Genomic DNA, 22709 nt, shown 5'->3' with positions numbered 1-22709 from the left:
GGTGAGGATGAGGTTCAGGTGTGGGGTGGAGTGGGCCTCCCAGAATGCACCATCGGGGATGGAGACAAAGGAGGAGTTATAATAGTGGAAAGCAAGCACCAGCATTCGTGCTGTGCAAATTACATGTGTTATTTTATTTCACCCGGGTTAGCCACACTGTCAGGTGAATACCACTATTATCTCCATCTTATAGATGAGACAGTCAGGCTGAAATGTTGTTCAAAACCACAACTAGTATGAGATGTGAGCAGCACAATCAGGACTCGAACACAAGCCCCTTGGATCCATAGCCTGAGCACTTCAGCACGAAGCTACAGAGCCACTGAACTGGAAGAGACATTTCAGATAAACATTCAGTAGGCCTATGTGAGTGATTAATTAGTGATGAGGCGAAGAAAGAGATTGATTCAGAATCACTTAAATCCTGGGGGCCTGGGAAATTCTGATGTCTTTGACAGAGCCAGGGAAACGGAATCCTTCCCATGGCGTGAACAACACATTCCCAAGTGGCTTGTATTTCCCTAAGAGGTTGTGCATTTATTTGGAGCAGCTGCCTCCCCAGAGTTGGCAGCTCCCCACTGCTGACTGGTCTCCTCCGCTGACAGCCTAGGGCTCTTCTTAGTGACTTGATGCTCATTGCTCACCCTGGGACAGAGGAACCAGGGCTGCCAAGACCAGCAGCCTAAACAAGCCCCCTTGTTATCATTCAGGCTGGAAAACGACCTTGAGTGCTTTTCAAAGCTGTCAAAGTACACGGCAGCTGTGAATGAATTTGTCACTCACACAGCTTGGCTTCCTGAAACCCAGCCTCTGCAACCAGCCCACCAAAGGGCTGCAAACATGATTAATACCCATGGAGACATTGGCCTTCATGAACCTTTTTCATTTATAAGAACACAGTCACATAAAAATGCATTGAACTTTGATTTTTTTAATTGCATACACTTTTCCCTTTGGGAAAGTGTAATCACAAAGGAGAAGTGAAAACAAAGTGTTACCAATTAATCTCTTCTCTGAAATGAAGTATTTTCAAAGATAGTCTGAGCTCAGGGATCTCTGAGGTGATCAAGGCTCATGCCTCCAACCACTCTAATCGGTTTTTGTTCTGAGCCATTTTGGAGGTTTGAATGTAGTCCCCAAACCTCGGAATGTGGGGCATTGTGAGAGAAGCGGGGGCCGTGCCTGGGCATGTCCTTGACCGTGTTGGATGAGAAGATTCATTTTCTAATAGGTCACCTTCAGTTGGAAAGCGAACCGAGAGCCACTTCACTTCTGTTGATCTATTTCGTTGCCTTCTTTGGACAGCCACTGGGAGTCTGCGCTGTGGCTGGCCCTGTGCTGGGCACTGTGGGACCAGAGATGAAAATGATATGCTTCCCGCTCCCCAGGAGCTGTCTGGTGGGGAGATAGGCAAAAGGATAAAGAGAGGCAATGCTGTGTAACAGAAGTTTCAGTAGATGAGAGGCGGGGCTGGAATGGAGGAGGAGGTGAATTCTGCTTAGCAAGAAGGTGAAGACCTTACTGACAAGGAGAAGTTTGATCTGGATCCAGAGTGAGCGGGAGTTTTCAGGAGGAATAGGACAGTTTAGACACTGTTTGGTATAGAGGGTATGTGAACAGCCGGCTGGAAATAACATGGAAGTAGCGGCCTGGAGCCTTGGTTTGACCAGGGAGCACCCATGCAAGGGGAGCCATTGAGGGGTTTTCAGGGGGCTGGGGGAGGTGGTGTGGGGAGGTGGTTTATTTGTTCTTGCTCTGGTAGCTCTGTGGAACATGCACAGGAGGAGGAGTGCCCAGACTGTAGAGAGGCCAGCTAGGAGGATGGTGTAACAGTCTCGGTGACGGATACTGGATCCTGAACCTAGGTCGCGGCTATGCATTTAGAGAGAAGTCAGTGGACTGAAAAGATAATCAGGATGGGAAGGGATAAATTGGGAGTTCGAGATTTGCAGATACTGACTGGTATATATAAAATAGATAAACAAGTTTATACTGTATAGCACAGGGGACTATATTCGATATCTTGTGTAGCTTGCAGTGAAAAAGAATATGAAAACGAATATATGTATGTTCATGTATGACTGAAGCATTGTGCTGTACACCAGAAACTGACACAACATTGTAAACTGACTATACTTCAATAAAAATACAATTTACCTAAAAAAAGAAAGTAAATAAATAAAATACTTCAACTTAAAAAAAGAAGAGATAATCAGAAGAAAAATATGAGAGTTGATAGAGATCAGTCAAGGATTACGCAGATTTCTGGTTTAGACAAGTAGAAGGAAGGATGCGGCTTCTACCTAAGTTAGAGGAAACGAGAGGTAGAGGCAATTTAGGGCAGGAGATGAGCTTGAGTTCAAAGAACCCATCAAGGATCTAGGCAGCTTCACTATAGTGGGGCTTGACAGTGGAAATGTAGATGGGCAAACCTGGAATTTTATCCTTGTGGACATAGCCACTTTAATGTAATTTACCTCCCAAACCAATGATGAGAGTAACAATATTACAGAGAACTTACTATGTGCCAGATATTTTCTTAAGTACCTTACAGATTTTAGCAATTAATCCTCACAGCAGTCCTTTGAGATAGGTTCTATTACTAATCCCACCCTGAAATGCAAAGAGGTTAATTCTTTTGGCCAAGGAGGTCCGGACAGAAAGTGGCAGTCCCAGGGCTGACTTAGCCTATGTTGTATTTAAGATTTTAAGTACTATGAGGATGCTGCCGACGAATACCGGGACCAGGAGGGTACACTGCTGCCTCTCTGGAAGTTCCAAAATGACAAAGCCAAGCACCTGGCCGTCACCGCCCTCTGCTGGTGAGTGTAGACGCTGCAGAAAACCTGGAGTCCTTGAGTGCCTGCTGGGTGCCAAGCCCTGAGTAGGGCACTTCTACTGCACTTCACCACCTTGGTGACACGTAGCATTATGGGAAAAAAAATGAGACTGGGATTCTTACGGGATCATCCTAAATCTATAAGCTTAACAGTAGATGTCTGCAGTGTGGTTAGGCAGCAGTGTTCATGGGAAGGCTCGTGTCTGTGGGAGAGCAATGTCCACTTCCTAGGCCAATGGATTCTTATTTCTTTGGCAGGAATCCGAAGTACAACGATCTGTTTGCAGTGGGACATGGCTCCTGTAAGTAATCTATTTGTTCATTTGCTCACTCAACCAGCAAACACTAAGTACTAACTCAGTGCAGAGCTCTCTGCCAGATGTGAAAGACACAAAGATGACTAAGATCTAGTCACTGCCCTCAGGCACTCACAGTCTCGTGGAGACCCACAATCATACCAGCAATTAGTGCTCAGTAAAGGAATATGCCAAAATGAGCCTTGAAAGAGTTATTATGGTAAAGGAAGAGGGGGAGAGGACTTCTGGCAGCGGGAGCAGCATATGCAAAGGTCCAGAGGCATGAGAGATATGGGAGGAAATGAAGCTGTGGAGGGGGCCAGAGTTAGCCCCCAGAGGGCTTGGTAAGTTATTCCAAGAAATGTGGGCCTTCTCCCGAGGGGAAACCACTGAATTTGAGAAGGGCTGGGACACAACCACTGCCAGGCGGAATTGCAGGCGTGAGACAGAGGCTGGGAGACCAGTTGGGAGACTGGTGGGGCATCCTAAGGAAAGATGGTGGGACTTGAACCACAAGTGCAGAGTGGGGATGGAGAAGTGGGTTTGCGAAGCATGAGTGGGTAGACTGGACCGGATCTGGGGAGGGATGGGATGGTGGGGGCTGAAGGAGGGGTTTTCTGAGCAGGCCCTGGAGCAAGTGCTTGATATTTAGCACTTGTCCCCTGAGCCTAGGAAGACCATCGCTGCCCAGGGTATTCCGGCCCCGCCAGTTTCCCCCACCGCACAGCAGGAGGCAGCACTACAGAAACTGGGCGGCCCTTTGCTTTCCCTTGAGTTCCTCGGTCCCAGCAGAAGCCCCTACCGCTGCGCAGGCCTGCACGTTCCCCCTTCCTGACAGGAGAGGGCCCCATACTTCGCATTAGCCGCAGCTCCCCTGGATGACAGCACGTTCTCCGGCGGGGAGGGTTAGCTTCTACGAACAGAAAAGCCTTCCCATTCTCCGAGCTGCTGCTGGCTGGCAGGCTTACAAGCTCCTGGTCTCTGCCCCTCAGACCGCCTGTCCGCCAAGCCCATTCTTTGACGGGAGCTGGGGGGGGGGGGTGCGGTGGGGAGGGGTGGCAGGCGCGCGGGGTAGGGGGAGTTGGTGTTTGTCATTCCTCTCAGGGAGGAGCCTCTGGAGCTGCTCCCAGTCTCAGGGTCTGGGCTGCCTTTGAGGATGCCCTAAATGCCCGCTTTGTGTCCCTACTCTTGAGGATGGGCTGCTGCCAAGCGGGAAGCACCCACCCCCTCTGGCAGGGACCTAGCACATTCCTCCCCCTCGGCTGCAGCTACTGGGCCTGGAACAGGGCCGGGGGCGAGCAGGCCCTCCCAGGAGTGGGTGTGGACCCCTCCACAAGGCTGCTCTCATCTCAGCCCAGGCTCTCTGCCCAGGACTGAGGTGGGGTTGTGGGGGCTCCCCAGCAGGTGGGAGGGGAACTGTTTCAGCTCTAGTCCCCTCTTCCTCTTGCCCAGGAGTGGAAGAGGGGTCAGCTGGTTGGGGTCATCTAGAGGTTGTCCATAGGGGCAGCCTTAGCCAGCAGCAGTGGAGTGGCCCAACCCCCAGGAACTGATGGCCCCAAGCCCGACAGGCCAGCAGCCTCCTTTGGGCAGGCACACACCCAGGAAGGGGTTCTTTGTCCTTTGTTGGCCACATCCACGCGCCTGGGTGGCACCACTTCTGACTGCAGGATCCCTTCCCAGTGGTGTGACCTGGGGCCAAAAGCCACTCTGAGCCACTCCGAGCCTCACTGGTGACATGGAGAGGCTGACGCCTGCCAGCGCTCCATCCCAGGGCTGTTATGAGACACACTTGGAAGAAAAGCAGCAAACGTGCCCTGTGATCTGTAGGAAACATCCGCGCATAAAGGACAACCATTGCTGATTTGTCTGTCGTTCTGTCTCTTAGCTTTCCTGCAGGACCCTCAGGGGGCCTGAGCAGAGAGGGGGCTGGGGGACAGAGGGGAATCGGATGAGGCTCCTACCTCTTCTCTTAGAGAGCTGGGCCCAGCAGCAGCGGCGGCGGTGTTTGCTCTCACTGGCACAGAAGCTGTGGACCAGCTTTCCGTTGGGCATCTGTTCTCCAGAGCCTTGCATGTCTCAGCACCACTCTGTAGAGGCCTGAGCAGAGCCAGACTAGGCCGGGACTCTGAAGGGCCCGTGTGTTCACTTCTGAGGTCGCCTCTGGGAGTCCCATGCCCTCGAGTGCCCAGGTGCCTCCCTGGAAGAAAGAGGACAAAGCTGAGGCAGGCAAAAGGGCCCCTAGTTACTGGACGGGGTCACCAGCACCTGTCACACTGTCTTTGAAAGCTCCCAGGTGCCAGCCTCCCATCATCAGACTTTGCCTCATGTGGACAAACTCTGAAGTGAGAATTTGTGTTCGTTGTTGGGTTTGACCAGCTCAGCCCAGGACGCCTCTTGCCTGGAATTCCCAGGTGTTTATTCTCTGACCCAAATATAAGACTTGGGCAGGGGTAAGCATGTACCCTAGGAAAGATGGGGGCCAATCCCGCATTTGGGCACAAGGCTGGTTAGCTGGGGCCAGGCCAGGAACAAGCAGTTGGGGAAAAGTGTCCGGGCAATTGCCTGCAACAGCACAGAAGCAGTCACACCTGCCTCCCTTGTGGCTGCTGGGTACCAGGTGGTGGGCACAGCAGGCTGCGTGTAGGGCAGAGACTAGGGTGCCCAAAGGGCCAGGCTCCATGTCTCAGCAGAGTAGAGAAAGGCTGTCAGCAGGTGAAGACAGATGGAGGAACACTGGAGGGCAAAGAAAGGTAGTTCAGGAAGAGATGGGGCAAAGCTGGGATGCAATTCTATCAGCCGGCTGTATCGAAGGGGTCCCTTCCAGGCCATTAGGCAGCTCATAACAGCGAAACAGGGACTCCTCGTGATCTGTTGGGCAGGGATGGTGGAACAGATCCTGGACACTCTGTGTGGTCCTGACTGGCTATCACACAGGAGATGGGGAGGAAGCCTCCCAGCAGGCCACATCTTGGAAGGGCAGAGGAGCCAGCTGTCCCTCAGCGCAGCCACTGAGGCACAGCACCCTCAAAAGGGGCCAAAGTCAGGCCCCGGGTCCCAGCATTAAACCCATTCCCACTCTGTCCCACCACATCCTGGCCTGTCCCCCAGCCCACCCAGGCCAGGGATACATTTGTAGAGATTTAAATCTTTCCTGATCATTTATTTGTCAGCTTCACTAATTAAGCAGTGTTAATTTCATTTACTGAAAATGGAAATTCATCCACCTCATTTCTCCCTGTTCATCCTCCGTACACAAAATCCATCACTCCTCAGCTGCAGGCTGCGTAAAATTTACAGGACTAATTATGTTGTCAGGTCTCTTTGTAAATACAGTCCATAAAGGCCACTGTGCTCGCCGGGTTGTAGTGCAAGGGCATTCCCGTTGTTAGTTTAATTACTGGTTAGTTATTTAGGTTCTCAAATGTTTGCCTCATTTTCCCTAAATCAAATTAAATGTCTGCTTGATGTATTCTGTCTCCAAGGCCTTGCTCCTATTTCCCACACTATTTAAGTATGACTTCTAATCGGGTGAGAGCATTTGGAAAAGCCCAGCTGCCTGGGAGGCTGAACCCAGCCTGGCACCGTGGCCTCAGGGCCATGCTGGAGGCTCGGAACCATCTAGCACTGATGTCCTTTCTTGGGGGAAGCCTTAGGCTAGTCCCTTGCCTTTGGAGACTGCAAATCCTGACCCGAGGGGCACTTGTCTTCCTGGAGTCCAAGGTGGCAGGGCTGGGGTGTGGGAAACTGTGGGAAGGTTTCATTATTGTCATCAGAAGAGCAGGAGATCATTGCCTCCATCCCCCTGACTTCTAGAGGGACTGCTTCCAAACCACCCCAGGAAAGGCTACCGTCTATGGGGCTGTTGGGCTGCACCCCACAGGCCTGCAAGCCTTGGAATTGTCCAATTGGGAGACCGGAGAAGGAGCCTGGAGAGAGCAACACAGACGTTAACAGATTATTGGATAGGGAATCTTACAAGTCAGACACAGAAGGTCCTGGACTGACACTCCACCATGCATGACGGAAGGCAGGCAGGACGCGGCAGCAGTCCTCACTCCTCGGGGAGAAGGAGGCTACCATTTATAAAGGGAATTAACGACAGGTTCGCTCATCGGTTACCAGGGAAACCAGCAGCTAGGGCAGGGGGCAAGCACATAGGTAGTTACTGATTAAGGCCCATGATTAAGAAGATTGGATGGTCATGTGAGTGAGGTGCAGGTGAAGCAGGTGCTGGTCGAGCAGGGGCTGTACAGAGAGCAAGAGAGCAGCCACTCTGAGTGGCCTGACCACACAGGGGCCTCTCCCCCTGATTCCTGAAGTAGAGTTTGGTCAACCTTCCCTGAATGCCCACTTTATCAGTTTCCAATTGCTGCAGTAACAAATGACCATGAACATAATGGCTTAAAACAACACAAATTTACTATCTAACAGTTCTGGCGGTCAGATGCCTAAAGTGAGCTTTGCCGAGCAAAAATCAGGTGTCAGCAGGGCCTCATTCCTTCTGGAGGCTCTAGGGGAACATCTGTTTCCTTGCCTTTCCCAGCTTCCAGAGGCTGCCCATACCCCATGGCTTGTGGCCTCCTTCCAGCTAGCAACTGCATCATTCTGACATCTGCTGCATTGTGCCACCCCCTTCTCGGGCTCTCCTGCCTCCCTCTTTCCCTTATAAGGACCCCTGTGATTATACTGGGTCCACCCGGATAATCCAGGATAATCTCCCCATCTCAAGGTCTTTAACTTAATCATATCTGCAGAATCCCTTTTGCTGGGCAAAATAACATATTGATGGGCTCTGGGGATTAGGACATGGACATCTGGGGGGGCACTATTCTGCCTACACAGCCCCCTCCAAGCACCTCTTACATGACTTAATAAGGGAATCGTTAAACAGCTGGTGCCTTGCAGCCTGCCCTGGGCTGGACTTGTTCAGGATGCCACAGGAAGAGGGGAGGAGGCCTGCCAACTGAGGCTGGCTTGGTGTCCTTCTCTCTGCAGCTTGGCATACACTGCTCTCTGATCACTGACCTGGCTTCAGCCAGATGCCCCAATGTGCCCTCTGCCTGCCTTGCCCTCCCTGAAGCCTGAGCAGAAGCCCAGGCTCCTCCTGACAGTTGGAACTCTCCAGAGTGGCCCCCTATGATCTTGAGCTCTTACGCACAGGGCAGGGGTGGAGCTGTGGAGCTGAGGCCCACACTGCTGGTTGCCAGTTCAAGAAGCCATCCATCCATGATCCTCACTGGTTTCCACCTGCCAGGGCCCTAGTAGAGGGAACTGAGGGCAGTGAGAGCTTTGTTCTACAGTGGAATTAAGTCACCCTTCCCCTGAGACCATGGCTTTCTGAGAACTGCCAGATCAGGCTCTGTTAGGAAATAGATTCTCCTCCCCCAAATCTTGTGGATCACTGAAGGTCAGGGAGGCCTTGGAGATTATCCAGCAGAGCAGGGTTAGCAGGAGGCAGCCCTCTCACTGGAGACAGTCAGCCTGTGGGCCTCGCCAGGCCACGCTCACTCACTCCGTCCTTTGGTGGGAGGCTAAGCAAAAGACCTGCTCACAAGCACCTGTAATAAGGAGGTAGAGGCAGAGGAGCTCCTGGGAGTAGGGAGGGCACTCACAAAGGAGAGGCTGAATGGTCTAGAAGGCTTCCTGGCAGAGGGCAAAAGTGCAAAGCAGAGCTAAGGCCAGGCCAGTGGCCCTCTCCCCCTGTCTTGGAGTCACAGACCAGGTGTTTGCTTTCTCTCTCTCTCTCTCTCCCTCCCTTTCTTTCTCCCCCTCTTTCCCTTTCCCTATTCGTCTTTCCTTTTCAGCCAGCCACATATACTTGCTGAAATCTTGTGGCCTAGAAGAACTTGGAATTCCTTCACCGGCCCCAGACTTTAGAGCCTCTGCCTCTTTATACAATGGAATGTGTGGCTGGGGCTCCCGTTTGTGTCACTGAACCCTCCAGTCCTGCTCTGAGGAGCCAGGTAGTTTGTGGGATTCAGGACAAAGTACCCCAGGGCCCAGGACTCTGTGAGCCGTGAGCCCGATGGGATTCTACCGCTCAATGGGGACTGAGTCACTGTAGGTGACCTTGATGCCAATGTCTTACTGGGACTGCTGGTGACCTGGTTGGTGGCATCATCCTGGGAGTGATGGCAGGCCGAGCAATGATGTCATAGGACTGCTGGTAGCCTAAGCGATGATCACATGGACACCATCGGTGGTCTGAGTACTGATGTCATTTCAGGACTTCTGGAAGACAAGAGGATGATATCATGGGGGGACTGTTGCAAGTTTGGGCTGTGATGTCACACTGGGTGCACTTAGAGAATGGGACACTGAGGTCTCATAGGGGCCACTGGAGTCAGGGATGAGATCATAGAATGAGGTAGAGTGGAGAGGAAGCCCCAGTTACATGAGGGTTTTTCTGTGCTTTCCTGGTGTGATTCGGCAGACAAAGCCCTGAATCAGAATTCAGGAAACACAGAGTTTAGCCATGATTAGCAGCTGTGATCTTCATGTCAGGAGAGCTCATGGCAAGCAGTAGAGACCATTAGAGCCAGCTTAAGAACGGGAGGCTTACTCTCAGGATGCAGGTGGCCTGGGAATTAAGGCAGGATCTAAGGTCTTAGTGTGGTTGGTTCCTCTCTGTTTCCCCCTCTCGTGAAATCCACGCTTCTCTCTGCCAGACGTTTCCTCTCATCGTGCTTGACTGCCCTGACCCCTACATATTCTCTAGCCCAGATTCTGGAGGGACTGGCACCCATTAGGTCTGGTGCCCCCTCCCCTCCTTTCTCCACCTCCATGTAAAGATCAGATTAGTGCTCTTAACCTGAGCAGGGTAATTTCAGCTATAAACAGTTTATTGGGTGTGCCAAACACCAAATGATGGTCTAATGCCCCAAGGCACACATTTCTCTCCTCTGGCCTCAGTTTATCCACCTATCAAATCCAGCTTCTGGTCCCAGTGGTTCTGTGAGTAGGTCAGAGATGTCCTCAACTGCAGAGTTACTAGGCCAACCTAAGGCTTCCAACCTTCCTCTCCCGGGTGCGCTGGTCATGAAGACTCCGCACCAGCAGGGGCGAGGGGTGCTTGAGGTGTGTCTAGAGAAAGTGAGTCATCACTGCTGTCCCTCAAGAGGCCAGATCTCATGCCGCAGTGAGAGCAAGCTTGAGGGGCATGCCTGCCTCAGCTCCGTGGCGCAGTAAGGAAAGCGTCTGAGCATCCGAGCCCTGAGCCGGAGCAGCAGTCGCCCAGCCACCCACCATTCCATTCATCCTATTGCCCTGCATCGAGGCCAGACTGGCCATCAAGGGCCTCTCCAGCTCAGCTCTGGCCTGGCAGTTAATACTCTGATTACCCATTGAGGGTTGCCCATTCGGCTGCAGGGGCTGGCGCTCTGTGACCACACTAGGGGCTGCTGAGGGCAGGCCCACGGCGTCTAAAGTGGAGTGTCTCTGCTCCTGCCAGGTCAGCCTCGGGGGAGCCCAGATCAGGTGCTTGGGATTTGCCTAATGAACAAGGGGAGCTACAATGACTGTCGCACTGCCCAGTGTAAGCCTTTCATAGTCTGGCTGAAAGACACTCCCCGCAGCCAGCTGTAGATTGCTCCCTGAATTCAAGAGTCAGCCCTCAGGACCCACCCTGGAGCCCCACTCCCACCCCCGCCTCAAGGCCAGTTCCCCACTGGCTTTGAGATAGTGCTGGGCACAGGGTGACCCAACTCGGCTTTCCTCACTTTCCCCAGAGCAGAAGCATTCTCCTTCCTGAACCACTGTGTGACTCCCCCACAGCTCTGGCTGGACCCCCAGTACCTTCCATTCCAGGGGCAGCCCCCTCCTTGCACAGGAAGCCTTCCTTGCAAGTGATCAGGGGAGGGGTTCCTGACAGGAGTCCCAGTGCTGGTAAAAATTAGCCACAGCAAGGGAAGGTGGGCTCCCCTATAGGTAGCTGCTCTGGTTGGCATGCCCCCTGGCCTCGGCTTCCAACTCTACCCACCTAAGGCCAGCCTGGCTCTTGGCTGCTCCCTGTTCCCTAACCCTGGCTCCCAAGAAGCATCAGCGGTGTTTGCAGAGGGCCCAGGGTGAGGATACCTGGGACCTGGTTGTAGCCGAACTGCTGCCCAGACTGTCCCTGAGCCCAGCCCAGTCACTGACTCCCTGGAGTAAGAAGCAGCCTTAGAAATAAGACAGAGAAAATGACTCAGCAAACTTGTCATGTTGGGGCTGCCTCCCTATCTTTCCCATCCATGGGCCCACATCTTAGGACTGGCCGCTTTGTCAGGAGGGCCCAGGCCTGCAGTTGCCAGGAGCAAAGGAGGGAGCCCCGGGGGGGTGGGGGAGAGCCTTCATCTCAGCTAAAAGGCTGCCTTAGCATAGATGGGGCGCTACTCGAGATTTCCACCTCTCTAGCTCTGGCTCTTGAGCTTGGGAAGGGGCCTGAGCTGGTAGAGCTGGACTTGAGGTCTGGGATTGTATTCTGTTCAGCGACTGCTTTATCAGACGGGTGCCAAGTGTGCAGAGAATGAAAGGAGTGGGAAGCACTCCCTTGCCAGGGGCTGGGCAGGGACGAGGACATCTGCTGACTGGCCCACTGTTGTTCACCAAAAGCTGTGCCCAGGCCAGAGGGACAGCACGGTGGCCCGTGGATGCCTGACTGGCTGGCCTGGGACTTTTCGAATCTGCGAGCATGCTTAGAGCTAGGGCTCAGGCTGCAGCTGAGGACTGCGGGGTCACAGGTTGTGGGAAGATGCCCACAGGTAACTAGTGTGGGACTCATATAGACAATTCCATGTTAGTCCAAACTGGACCCCTGCCCTTGGCTGGGGATGAGGGGTACGTGGCCACTGTCTAAGCACCTAAGGAGAGCAACCTGCCCCTGGGCCAAGCATCTGAACCCTGCTCCTTCCCCAGCCCACACATATTCTTCACTTAATTCTTGGAGCCGGCATCCCCCTTTCCCAGACCCCAGGGAGAGTAAGGAGAATGACTGTCCGTCCCTCAGATAGGCCTCGTCACCATGAACCCTGGGAAGGGGTGGGCCAAGTCTCAGGATTCTGTTTCATGGACAGAGAAGATGAAGCCCAAAGAGGAATCCCAGGCTCTCTGATGGAGGCAGAGCAGGGCGGGGCTTGTCCATCCCGTGGGGGCGGGGCGGGGGCTCCCCGAGCTGGGACCCTCCAGCCACAGCCGCTGTCTTCCCTGGGCCAGATGACTTCATGAAGCAGAGCCGGGGCATGCTGCTGCTCTACAGCATGAAGAACCCCAGCTTCCCCGAATACATCTTCAGCAGCGACAGCGGCATCATGTGTCTGGACATGCACGTGGCCCACCCCTACCTGGTGGTGGTGGGCCACTACTGATGGCAACGTGGCCATTTACAACCTCAAGAAGCCCCACGCCCAGCCCTCCTTCCGCAGCTCAGCCAAGTCTGGCAAGCACACGGACCCTGTGTGGCAGGTCAGCCTCGAACCCGGGTGGGAGAAGTGGGTATGACTGAGTAGCGTGAGGGCCTGCGAGCCACTGGAGGAGGGGCGTCTGGGAGGAGAGGGGGTGGGGGTGACAGGTACCAGCTTAGAGGCCAAGGAGCTGGATGTGCAGAGGGGCTAGAGAAGGGCAGAGAATCAGGAGGGAAGAGGGTCTGCCATGAGAGCTGGGGTCTGCTGCCACAGAGCTGCCATCAGGAGGGCCCGACTCTCTGCTAAGGATCTCTCAGGCATGGTGATCAGGGACCCAGAGCCCGTGGCTGCAAGCCTCCAGGGCCTGACCGGCCTCTGCTGATTATGTCAAGCACTCCCTGGGTCTGTGGTCTTCCTCAGCTCCGTACAAGGGCCCTCTTCTGCCGTCTGGGCTAGATTTGAGGGAACTCCCTCCCAGAAAGGAGTAGGTGCTGCAGGGTCTCTGCCCTGCGGGTGGGGCTGTAAGGCCTGGTAGGTGAGGTCTGTCCCTGAGGCTTCTTTGGGGCCTTCTTCACCATGACCCTGCATCTCCCATCTTACTGCACTGAGAGTGGATCTCAGAGTTTCATTCTCAGAGGGTCTCTTAGCTCTGGCTTTGTAGGCCCTTCCTCACTGTCTTCCAAGGGCCGCCCTCCTTCTGAGGCTCTGTACCCTGACTCCATGGCAGATCTGAGAGAATCTAAGGATGGATTTCTGCCTCAAGTTGCCCCAAGTCTCCTGGCTCCTCAGGCAGTACTGGGATCTGTCTTATCTCCCTCTGTCCCCAGCCCTGATGGTCTGCAAGCTGGCTCTGCACCCCTGCCTTTCTGGCCCTGAGCTCCCTGAGCCATGTGGACACCGGCCCCAGGCACTGACTCTTAGCTCCCAGACAGGCCTGAGCGGAGGGAAGACTGTCCAGGCACAGGGGATATGGTGGTCTCTCTGCTTCATCCTTTGCTCAGGGCGCGGGCACAGAAGGAGGCACTCCTCCCACTGAATACCCTGCCCACTCCTCTCAACCAAAGCAGGCACCAGTCTTGCAGCCTCAGGAGTTCCCTCCTCCGAAAAGCCCACCTCCCGATGCATCTCGTCCAGGCATGCAGAGGTCTCCAGACACGGGGAGGATGTCTGTAGAGACTGTAAAGCCCAGGGAGAGGAGAAAAGACTCTCTTTGATCAGACTGAACCAGCACCAGCCCGGCCCCTGCTTTCCCAGCATGGGCAGACAGCCCAGGGCCAAGCACAGAGCATCTTAGGGTGGCCTGACCATCCATCCTCCTCCAGCCCAGGAGAGAGGGAGGGGTCGAGGCTGACCACTCTGCTATGTTCTCTGAATCAAAGAGCAGATTGGAGAGAGAAGTGGGGTGTGCAGGAGACACATCTTCCCCTTCGCTGGGCAGGTGCCAGGGAGACTGGACAGGGGTGGTCTTCTGTTCTCCCACCGTCCTGTCAGGAAAACAGAGCTGCTGCCTTTGCAAAACCCAAGACTCAGAGTTCTTGGCTAGAATCAGGACTTGTGACACGGGCGGGGCCTGCCCAGGCTCTCACTCCTTTAATGACTTCCTGTTCTCTTCTGCTCTCATTCCCTCCCCACTTCCTCATTCATCTAGCCATTCATCCATTCATCCATTCATCCATTCACTCAGCAGCTCCTTCCTGTTCGCTCCTCTGGGAGCTGAGGATGCTCAAGGGCTGGGTCTCTGGAGCTCCCAGCGGGGAGAGACCGCAGCCACAGGTGGAGCAGGATGGGGAGTATGCGAAGTGCTAAGGAGGGCTCCCGGGGCACCGAGGACTGTCCAGACTGTCGGGGACGGGGAGCAGGGGCAGGAGGGCCAGAGAGGGCTTCCGAAAGGAAACCTGAGCTGAATTGTGAAGAACAGGAAGTATTAGGTGAAGAAGGGTACAAAGGGCCACATGTGCAAGGACACAGGGGCATCAGGCAGAGAGGCCTGCTGGGAAACTCCCCTATTTGGAGCACAGTGTGAGAGACAGGAAGGAGGCAGCAGGACCTGAGGAAAGTACAGGCACCCGAGTGCTCCTCTAGCAAGTAGGAAGCTTAGCCTTTGTGGGTCAGCGGTCTCAAGTGAAGTGTTAGTACAGAAGCCCAGTGTATTAAAAAGATGACAGTGGGGCTGCTGTGGTAGGATCAGGGTCCTGATTGCTTGAGGGTCCCCTGAGCTACTTTCACAAGGCTCCTAAGAGCTCCTCCCAGCATAGTTTGAAAATCACTGCTTGACCATCAGAGAGTTTGGGGCAAAGAATTAACACAGTCATGTTGTGTCTTAGAGATATCCCCTGGCTGCAGCAAGAAAAATCTTGAAGCCCGAGCTACAGCAGGGGCAGTGAGACAGTAAAATCAACGGAAGGAAATGACTGATTGGATATGGGGACAAGGAAAAACTTCTGACGGTGCCTGGGACTCTGGTTTAGGGTACCCAGTAGGACATCCATGGAGTTCTGGCCAGAAGTTAATATAAGAAGCCAGAGGGGGTGTCCTACAGGCAGTTGGCTGTATATCCTGGAGCTTGAAGGAGAGCCAGGCTGGCAAATGAGATGTCAGCGGCATCAGACTCTGGGTCCTTCTTAAAGGGGCCCTGTCTTGGAAACAGAGAGGTTGTTTTGGATCTCAAATGCCAGACTGAGGGCAGAAGGACTTTGTTCTGTTGGCAGTGGGGAGCCATGGAAGGTTCTGGAGCCAGGGAGAGAACTGTCTGTCCAAAGGATACTGGGTTCCTGTCCCATGACACAGGCTACCTCCCAGAGGAGCCCACTGGGTAGCTCAGCCCTGTTCAGGCCCCACTGTGAAGCCTCAACTAGCAATACACTGTGGTGTGTGTGTGTGTGTGTGTGTTCTGTGCTATCCTGGGGCAGGGGGCAGGCAGGATATGAGCAGACACTGGGGTCAGATAAGGCAGAAGAGAAGGAATCAGTGAAGCAGGCCTCCGTCTCCTTCCTACCACCTGCTTCCTGGTCATTCGTTCATTCTCTTTGCCCTGTTTACCCCTGGCCCCCACTTTGCCCTCTTCATTTCTACCTTCCCACCACCACCCCAGGAGCACATGTGTGACTTGCACACACACACTCACTTGCAAATATACCCCCCACCACCACCCCAACTGGGCATCAGGCTGCTAAGCAGGGTGTGAAATACAATTTCCATGTGCACTGGCAGCTGCTCATTAAACACTTCCTTTGCAGCTCCCTCGTGCCTCTTACAGCCTGGCCTTTGACATCCCCCTGTCCCCTCCTCCCTTTAAAGGGACTACCCTTACACAGAAAGGAAAGTGGTCTCAGCACCAGGGCTGCTCTGACCTGTGCCTTACAGGATCTGTAGGGTTCTAGGCAAAAGTGCAAAAGAGCGGCCTGCCCAGACAGGCCCAGGCAGGACCAACCGGGTCCCCCCTCCTGCAGCTCTGATCAGCCAGGCCTCCCCTCCCTCCTCCACAGCCCTCAGCAGCCATGATGACAGCTATGGTTACAGGCTGCAGCACTGGGTTCCTGTCCTCCCTCACTGGGCCTCTGCTGGTGACAGGGGGAAGGGACAGTGGTTCCAGCACGGGAGGTCTGGACGGAACTGGAGGATGGAAAGCTCTGGGCACCCAGCCCCGCCCCAGCTCTCTGGGACATGGGTTGGCCATGCTTCCACATCTGGCAACAGAAACTTGAGCCTCAAGCGTGTCATCTTCATAAGACAACAGCTCTGTCTCCAAAACACTTTCCCATATGTTTGCTTCCAGCCCGGAGAAGATGGGTGGGGCAGGATTATTAACCCCGATTTGCAGATAGAGAAATGCAGCTTGCATCTGAGATTTGGGAGCAAGGTTCTGGTGAAGTAAAGGTGGGAACAGAAGAGAGGCTGCCTAGAGAAAGGCCAAGCCTGGAAGGGGAGGGCGGGGGAGCGGGGCTGCTTCTCCCTGCCTCCCCACACAGGCAAGGAAAAGCTCCCTGAAGAACCTTGGCACCCTGATTCCTAGGATGATGGTAATAATTAGGGTATCAGCAAGCATTTATTGAACACTTAATATCTGCATGTTCTGACCAAACAGCTTCACGTTCATTATCTCATTTATTCCTTACAACAAACCCATGCCATTATGGCTCCTGTTTCATAGATGAGGAATCTGGTTGATGGGTTCTGTCCTTTCCAGGCCCTGTCTACATAAGAAAGTTGAATCCAGAGCCACTGCCTTCTTACAACTGGGTTCCTAGAACCCAACCCTGGGAGGAATTGGGCACCTCCACTGCTGAGCCAGGGGACTGGGCTGTGGCCCTATTGGCATTGTCCCCCCAGGATGCTCTGGGAGAGGGGGGGGGGATGAGTGGAAGGAGGAAGGACCAGATGTGGGATTCTGGGAAATAGGCTCCCCAAACTGACTCCTGGACCTCAGATGGTTTTTTGAGGGAAGCCCTGCTCAGCTCACAGCCGTCACCCAACACCCGAGCAGAGTCCCAGGGCTCACAGTTTGGGATGTTTCAGGTCAGGTGGCAGAAGGATGACATGAACAACAACCTCAACTTCTTCTCTGTGTCATCTGACGGCAGGATCGTGTCTTGGACACTCGTGAAGGTGCCCGTTTCCCAGAAAGGGTCACGCAGGGGTGGAGATGGGGAGTGGGGGACACTGAATGGCAGAGGGACCCCAACCCTGCTGGTCCAGCCCCACCCACAAGCCTCCCCCACCCTGTGTGACCACAGAGCGAGCTGGTTCACACAGATGTCATCAAGCTGAAGATGGAGGGCAGCACCACGGAAGGTCTGGAGGGCTTACAGATATACACAGTGGGTAAGAGCCCCAGCCCCTCCCATCCACGGCCACATCACCCCGGCCCAGGAGGGTCACTGGTCCTCCCTCTTTCTGTGCACCCTGCCTCCCCTTGTGTCTGACAGGATGCAGTAAGAAAGCCTGGCCCAGCCCTTGGCCCTCAGCAGACCCTCCCTATTTATGCAGATCCTGTGCTGTTATGCAGATCCATCCCTGTTTATGCAGATCAGGCCCCTGTTTACCCAGACCCTGTCCCTGTTTACTCAATTCCTACCCTGTTTATGCAGACTATATCCCTGTTTGCACAGACCATATCCCTGTTTGCAGACCCTGTCCCTGTTTACCCTGACCCCGACCCTGTTAAACTCAATCCCTGCCTTGTTTACCCAGGCCCCATTCCTGTCTGCAGAAGCCCTGGCCCGTTTGCAGAGTCCCAACTGCCTGGGACAAGCAGCAGGCCAGAAGCCCGGTTTCTGTTTGCCTGGCTGGTCCCCGCCCTCACAAGCGCCTGGGCTCAGGCTGTGCTGGGGGCCTGCTGGGTAGAGGAGGTGCTGGGAGCCTTCCTCCCAGAACCAGCCTGAAGCTGTTCCCTCTTCTCCCAAGGCTGTGGCACGGCCTTTGACTTCCACAAAGAGATCGACTACCTGTTCCTAGTGGGCACGGAGGAGGGGAAAATCTACAAGGTGAGGCAGCACTGCCTGGAGGCCAGCTCCCGACAGGGCCTTAAGCAGGCGCCCTGGGAATTTACCATTCTCAACCTCCACTATTCCGACAGATCTGAGGGCTTATCAATTCTAGAAGGCTTCTTGGGGGAAGAGAATGCATTTCTTGACCTGCTTGGGTGCAGGAAGAGGGGCTGACTGCAGGAAAGGGGAGGAAGAATCTAGAGGGTGATGAGCGCCGCCCAGCATCTTTCCCTCTGGGTCCTGCTCCCTTTCTGGGAGTGGAGGAGGTAGAGCTGGGAGTGCGGGTTGGGGGGTGGAACACTCTGGGAAGACTTCCTGGAGGAGATCTGAACTTGAGCTGAGCTTTGAAGGCCAGGTAATAAGAGAATTTAGCTCTGAATAAGAAGGGGGGGGAGGCATCCCAGCCAGCTGGATGGAACTTCATGGCCAGTTTCTGCCAGGTCTCAATGTTAGTAGGTGAACATCCTTCTGAACCTGCATCCCTCCAGAAATAGCTCTGTTGCAAGCTTTTCTTAGGCTCAGAGACTCAGAATGTTAATTACAGGCAGCCTCCCGGGAGCCCCTGAGGCCCTGGCAGAGTTGGTCTGAATGCAAAAGAGGTCCCCACCCCCTCTCCACCCCTCTCAATGGCGGCACGGGAGAGGCGGGAGGGAGGGAGGAAGAGACTAGTCAATCATCCAGGCTCCTGGAGGGAGGGAGCCTGCTGGTCAGGGAAAGAAACTGAGTGAGAAATCCTGAGATTGGGCTTGCCCCTGGCTCTGCATCTGCTCTCACCTAGGAGAGGTGGGATGTTTATCACTATTGAAAGGATTCTCTCTGGACTGTAGGAGGATTCAGAGCTCTGTCTGCCTGTCCACAAGACTTAGCCTGGATACAGGCTAGACCACACCTCACCCAGGGCCCCTAGACATGCTCTACGTGGGCTCAGGGAGAGAAAGCCCTTTCTGCCAAGGCCTGAATCCTCTGGCCAGACTTCCCTCACCCTCCAGGACGGCTCCCCTGCCCACCTCAACCGCAGCTCCTTAAGCTCCTCCTTTCTCTCTGGTTGTGTTGAGGGTGAGATGAGCAGCCAACAGCTTGGCCCCAGCTCAGCTATGACAGGGATGCGGGGCGAGGACAGAAGAGGAGTCTCAGATTCTGACCCTCCAGGGCCCCCAGGGAAGTGATGGCTGCTGACCTCTCTCTCTCTCCTGATCCCCAATCCCCCGCCCCCACCCCAGTGCTCTAAATCCTACTCCAGCCAATTCCTCGACACCTATGATGCCCACAATATGGCAGTGGATGCCGTGTCCTGGAACCCATACCACACCAAGGTCTTCATGTCCTGCAGCTCCGACTGGACGGTGAAAATCTGGGACCACACCATCAAGTGAGGGGCACGCCCTCCCTCAGGCTCCACCCTGGGCTGGGGCCGGCAGGGCTCTGGTACTGTGAGCCCTTGGTGTCATGAGCTTTCCACCCCTCCGCACTGCAGGACCCCGATGTTCATCTATGACCTAAATTCAGCCGTAAGCGATGTGGCCTGGGCTCCATACTCTTCTACTGTGTTTGCAGCAGTCACCACCAATGGGAGGGTGAGTGCCCCCTTTCTGACCTTGCTGACGCCATACTGAAGATAGGACGGGCTATCTCAGGGTCTCCCTCCTGGAGAGCCCACCCCACGTCCAGGTCAGGTGGGGGAAGGCGGAACATAAGGATAGTATAACCTCAAGGGCTAGGCCACCCAGGGCCCAGTCGAAAGAGAGACCACTCATCCCATGAGGCCTTGAGGGAGAGAGCACTCGGGGTGGGGGGAGACAAGATGCCATGAGGAGCAGGTGTCTCCTCTGAGGGCCCTGGGGAGGGAGCTGCAGGGTGGCAGGTGCCAGCTTGATGGAAGGAAGAATTTATGAGCCAGAGTTGATCTGTAATTGAAATAGTGTCTAAAAAAGAGTGAGGTCCCCATCCCTGGGAGTATGCAAGCTGAATATGAGAGCAGGAGATAGGAGAGGTCTGTGCAACAATGAGAATTGGTGAAAGCTCAGAAAGAAGCATTTTGTGAGGTAATTCTTAAATACAAACCCATTTTCCTTATGGGCTTTGGTGTAAACTGAAAGGCGCCTACCAGGAAAGAAGACAGTGATTAAGGCATCACCCTCCAGTCCATCATCTGTCTGCTGAACAGGTGTCTCAGGGCCACCTGCGGCACCCAGCTCCAGGCCAGCACCTGGTGATTTGGGTCCCTGCTTTTGTGGAGCTTACATTCCATTGAAGGGAAAGAGAGAAAAAACAACAACAATGAAAACCCCAAAAGGGTTAACTGCTAGGCAGAGATTAAAGCAGGGTGATGTATGTACACCAATGTCTGTAATAGCATTATTCCTAGTAGTGGAGAAAGTGGAATCAACCCAAATGTCCATCAATATACAGAGTTTACCCACCAGGCTTATTATTCATCAGAAACAAGGAATAAAGTACTGATAAAAGCGACATCATGGATGAACCCGGAAAACAAGCTTAGTTTAAGAAGCCAGTCACAAAAGACCACACATTGTATGACTCCATTTATGTATGTCTAAAATAGGCACATCTATAGAGACAAAGTAGATCAGTGGTCACCTAGGGCTAGAGGGGTTAGGAGAAAATGGGGAGTGACTGCTAATGGGCATAAGGGTTCTTTTTAGGGAAACGAAAAGTGTTCTAAAATTGGTTGTGGTGATGGTTGCGTAACTGGGAATATACTAAACAACAGGGACTGGACACTTTAAATGGGTAAATTTTATAGTATGTGAATTATATCTCAATAAAGCTGTTATGTGTTTAAAAAGCAAGAGAGTGATGTAAAAGAAAAGGACTACGTGGTCTCTTAGATAAGTAGTCAGAGAAGGCTTCTCTGAAAAGGCGACATTCAAGCTGAGAGCTGAGTCAGAGCCAGCAGCCAGGTGAGGGCGGCGGGAGGCATTCCAGACAGAGGAACAGCTGGTGCCAATGCCCGGAGGGGAGTGTGAGCTGCAAGGGCTTAAGGAACAGGCAGGTAGGGTGGCTGGGGTCTCGTAGGCAAAGGGGAGAGAGCACGAGCAGAGAGCGGAGGGTGGAGAACCCGGAGTAAGGGATCTGGATTTTATGTAGAGCGCCCACGAGACTATTAGAGGATGTGAGACTTTTTAAAGGTAGGCTTGGCTGCTGCACGGAGGTTGGACGCCAGAAGGGCAAGAGCGGCAGCAGGGAGACCAGTTAGGACGCTGCCACAGTTGTCTAGGCAAGAGGTGCTAACAGTTGGGACTTGGTAAGCCATAAAATAAGGTTGAACATCTATCGAGCAGCTGTATGACGAGCTCTGTCTGAGCACCTGATGTACGTGAGTTGGCATAAACCCTGGCTCTGCCACTTACTGGCAAGTTCCCTATGGGAGCTTCTGTCTCCTCATGTACAACGTGGGGGTAATGACAGAACCTACCTTACAGACTGGCTGTGGGGCTCGTAACAGGACGGTGCCACCATGTATCATGTTTGCCCAGAGTCTAGTATACAGTAAGTGCCCATAAATGGTAGCTGTTATTTTTGACTCCACATAGACGTAAATTTTCTCCTGAACATTTTCTTCTCATTCCCTCAACCAAGGGAAAAACACAGACACAAACCCCCTTTCCCAGTGCCTCCAGCTCCAGCATGCTGTGCTAGGCCTCTGTCATGTTACCCCAGAAAGCTCAGGGGCAGTTCCTCTGAGTTGGGGCACAGGGGCCTCATCCCCCCACCCCGAGTGTGCTGACACCCACCTCTTCACAGACCCACGTGTTTGACTTGTCCATCAACAAGTACGAGGCCATCTGCAACCAGCCCGTGGTGGCCAAAAAGAAGAACAAGACCACCCATGTGAAGTTCAACCCCATCTACCCCATCATCATTGTGGGCGACGACCGTGGGCACATCACCTGCCTCAAGCTCTCACCCAACCTGCGCAAGATGCCCAAGGTATGGGCTTGGGAGTTCAGGCTGCCACCTGAGAAAGTCCCCAGGATGGTGGGGGATGAGAGAAAGGGGAGGGACCAGGGGGCGGCCCCCAGGTTTCTGGCTTGGGAGACCCAGAGTAAGGTTAGTGTCATTGCCCAAGCGAGGAGCACAGGAGGAGCAGATTTGTGGAGAGACAGATCAGTTCTGACGTGCTGGATCTGAGTTACCTGTGGGCCCCCAGGTGGAGACATCAGGTAAGCAGGTGACTGTATGTGTCTGAAGCCTGGCAGAAGCACACGGGCATCACTGGCTCCTTTGGTGTCATACAGGCAGGGGGCTCCAGGTTTAGTTTCTGCTTCCTCGGCTGGGTTTACACAGGGCTTCAGCTCCAATGGTCCCTGAGCTGGGAGCTGCGGGTCCACACGGGGAAGAAAGAAATGAGCCATGAGGAGGGTAACTAGGTCAGCAGCTAGGCAGTCCTCCTTTTGAGCTCTGGTTCCTTTCTGGGATGTCTAACAATCCAGAGACCCTGCCCAGAGCCCAGGGGCCCTGAATACAGGCCACTGAGCCCAGAGCCATGACCTCAAAGTCTAGATCTCAGAGTCCCAGACTTCAGAATCCAGGCCTTAGAATCCAGAGCCCAGTCCTGTCCATTTGGGTGCTAGGAGAGAGAATGGAATTAGCTTTCTGTCAGATTCTGGGCCGGGATCAGAGCTGGGCCAGGGCTGAGCCACGTGGTGACTGGTGACTTACTTCCTGGTTGCAATTTGAGGCATTTACT

General features: G+C 53.9%; 1 protein-coding gene and 1 long non-coding RNA gene across 2 annotated transcripts in view; one reads left to right on the top strand and one right to left on the bottom strand.

Annotated features, from left to right (window-relative positions):
• DNAI1 (dynein axonemal intermediate chain 1) overlaps positions 1-22709 on the top strand; it is a 35979-nt gene that overhangs the window by 10743 nt on the left and 2527 nt on the right. Inside the window, 10 exon segments of the mRNA XM_032477541.1 lie at positions 2705-2822; positions 3098-3141; positions 12325-12473; positions 12475-12573; positions 17028-17117; positions 17246-17333; positions 17916-17995; positions 19219-19367; positions 19473-19572; positions 21764-21949. Coding sequence (XP_032333432.1) covers positions 2705-2822; positions 3098-3141; positions 12325-12473; positions 12475-12573; positions 17028-17117; positions 17246-17333; positions 17916-17995; positions 19219-19367; positions 19473-19572; positions 21764-21949 — 1103 coding nt within the window.
• LOC116663057 lies at positions 1005-22559 on the bottom strand. Its single transcript, XR_004319101.1, has 4 exons — positions 22156-22559; positions 9224-9366; positions 5097-5332; positions 1005-1345 (listed from the first exon to the last, which is right to left on the bottom strand). It is a non-coding gene; the product is annotated as an uncharacterized LOC116663057 (long non-coding RNA).

Source organism: Camelus ferus, chromosome 4 (genome assembly GCF_009834535.1).
Source record: "Camelus ferus isolate YT-003-E chromosome 4, BCGSAC_Cfer_1.0, whole genome shotgun sequence".
Taxonomy (NCBI): Eukaryota; Metazoa; Chordata; class Mammalia; order Artiodactyla; family Camelidae; genus Camelus; species Camelus ferus.
The sequence above is the reverse complement of the archived record's forward strand: the minus strand, read 5'-3'. Positions and strand labels throughout refer to the sequence as shown.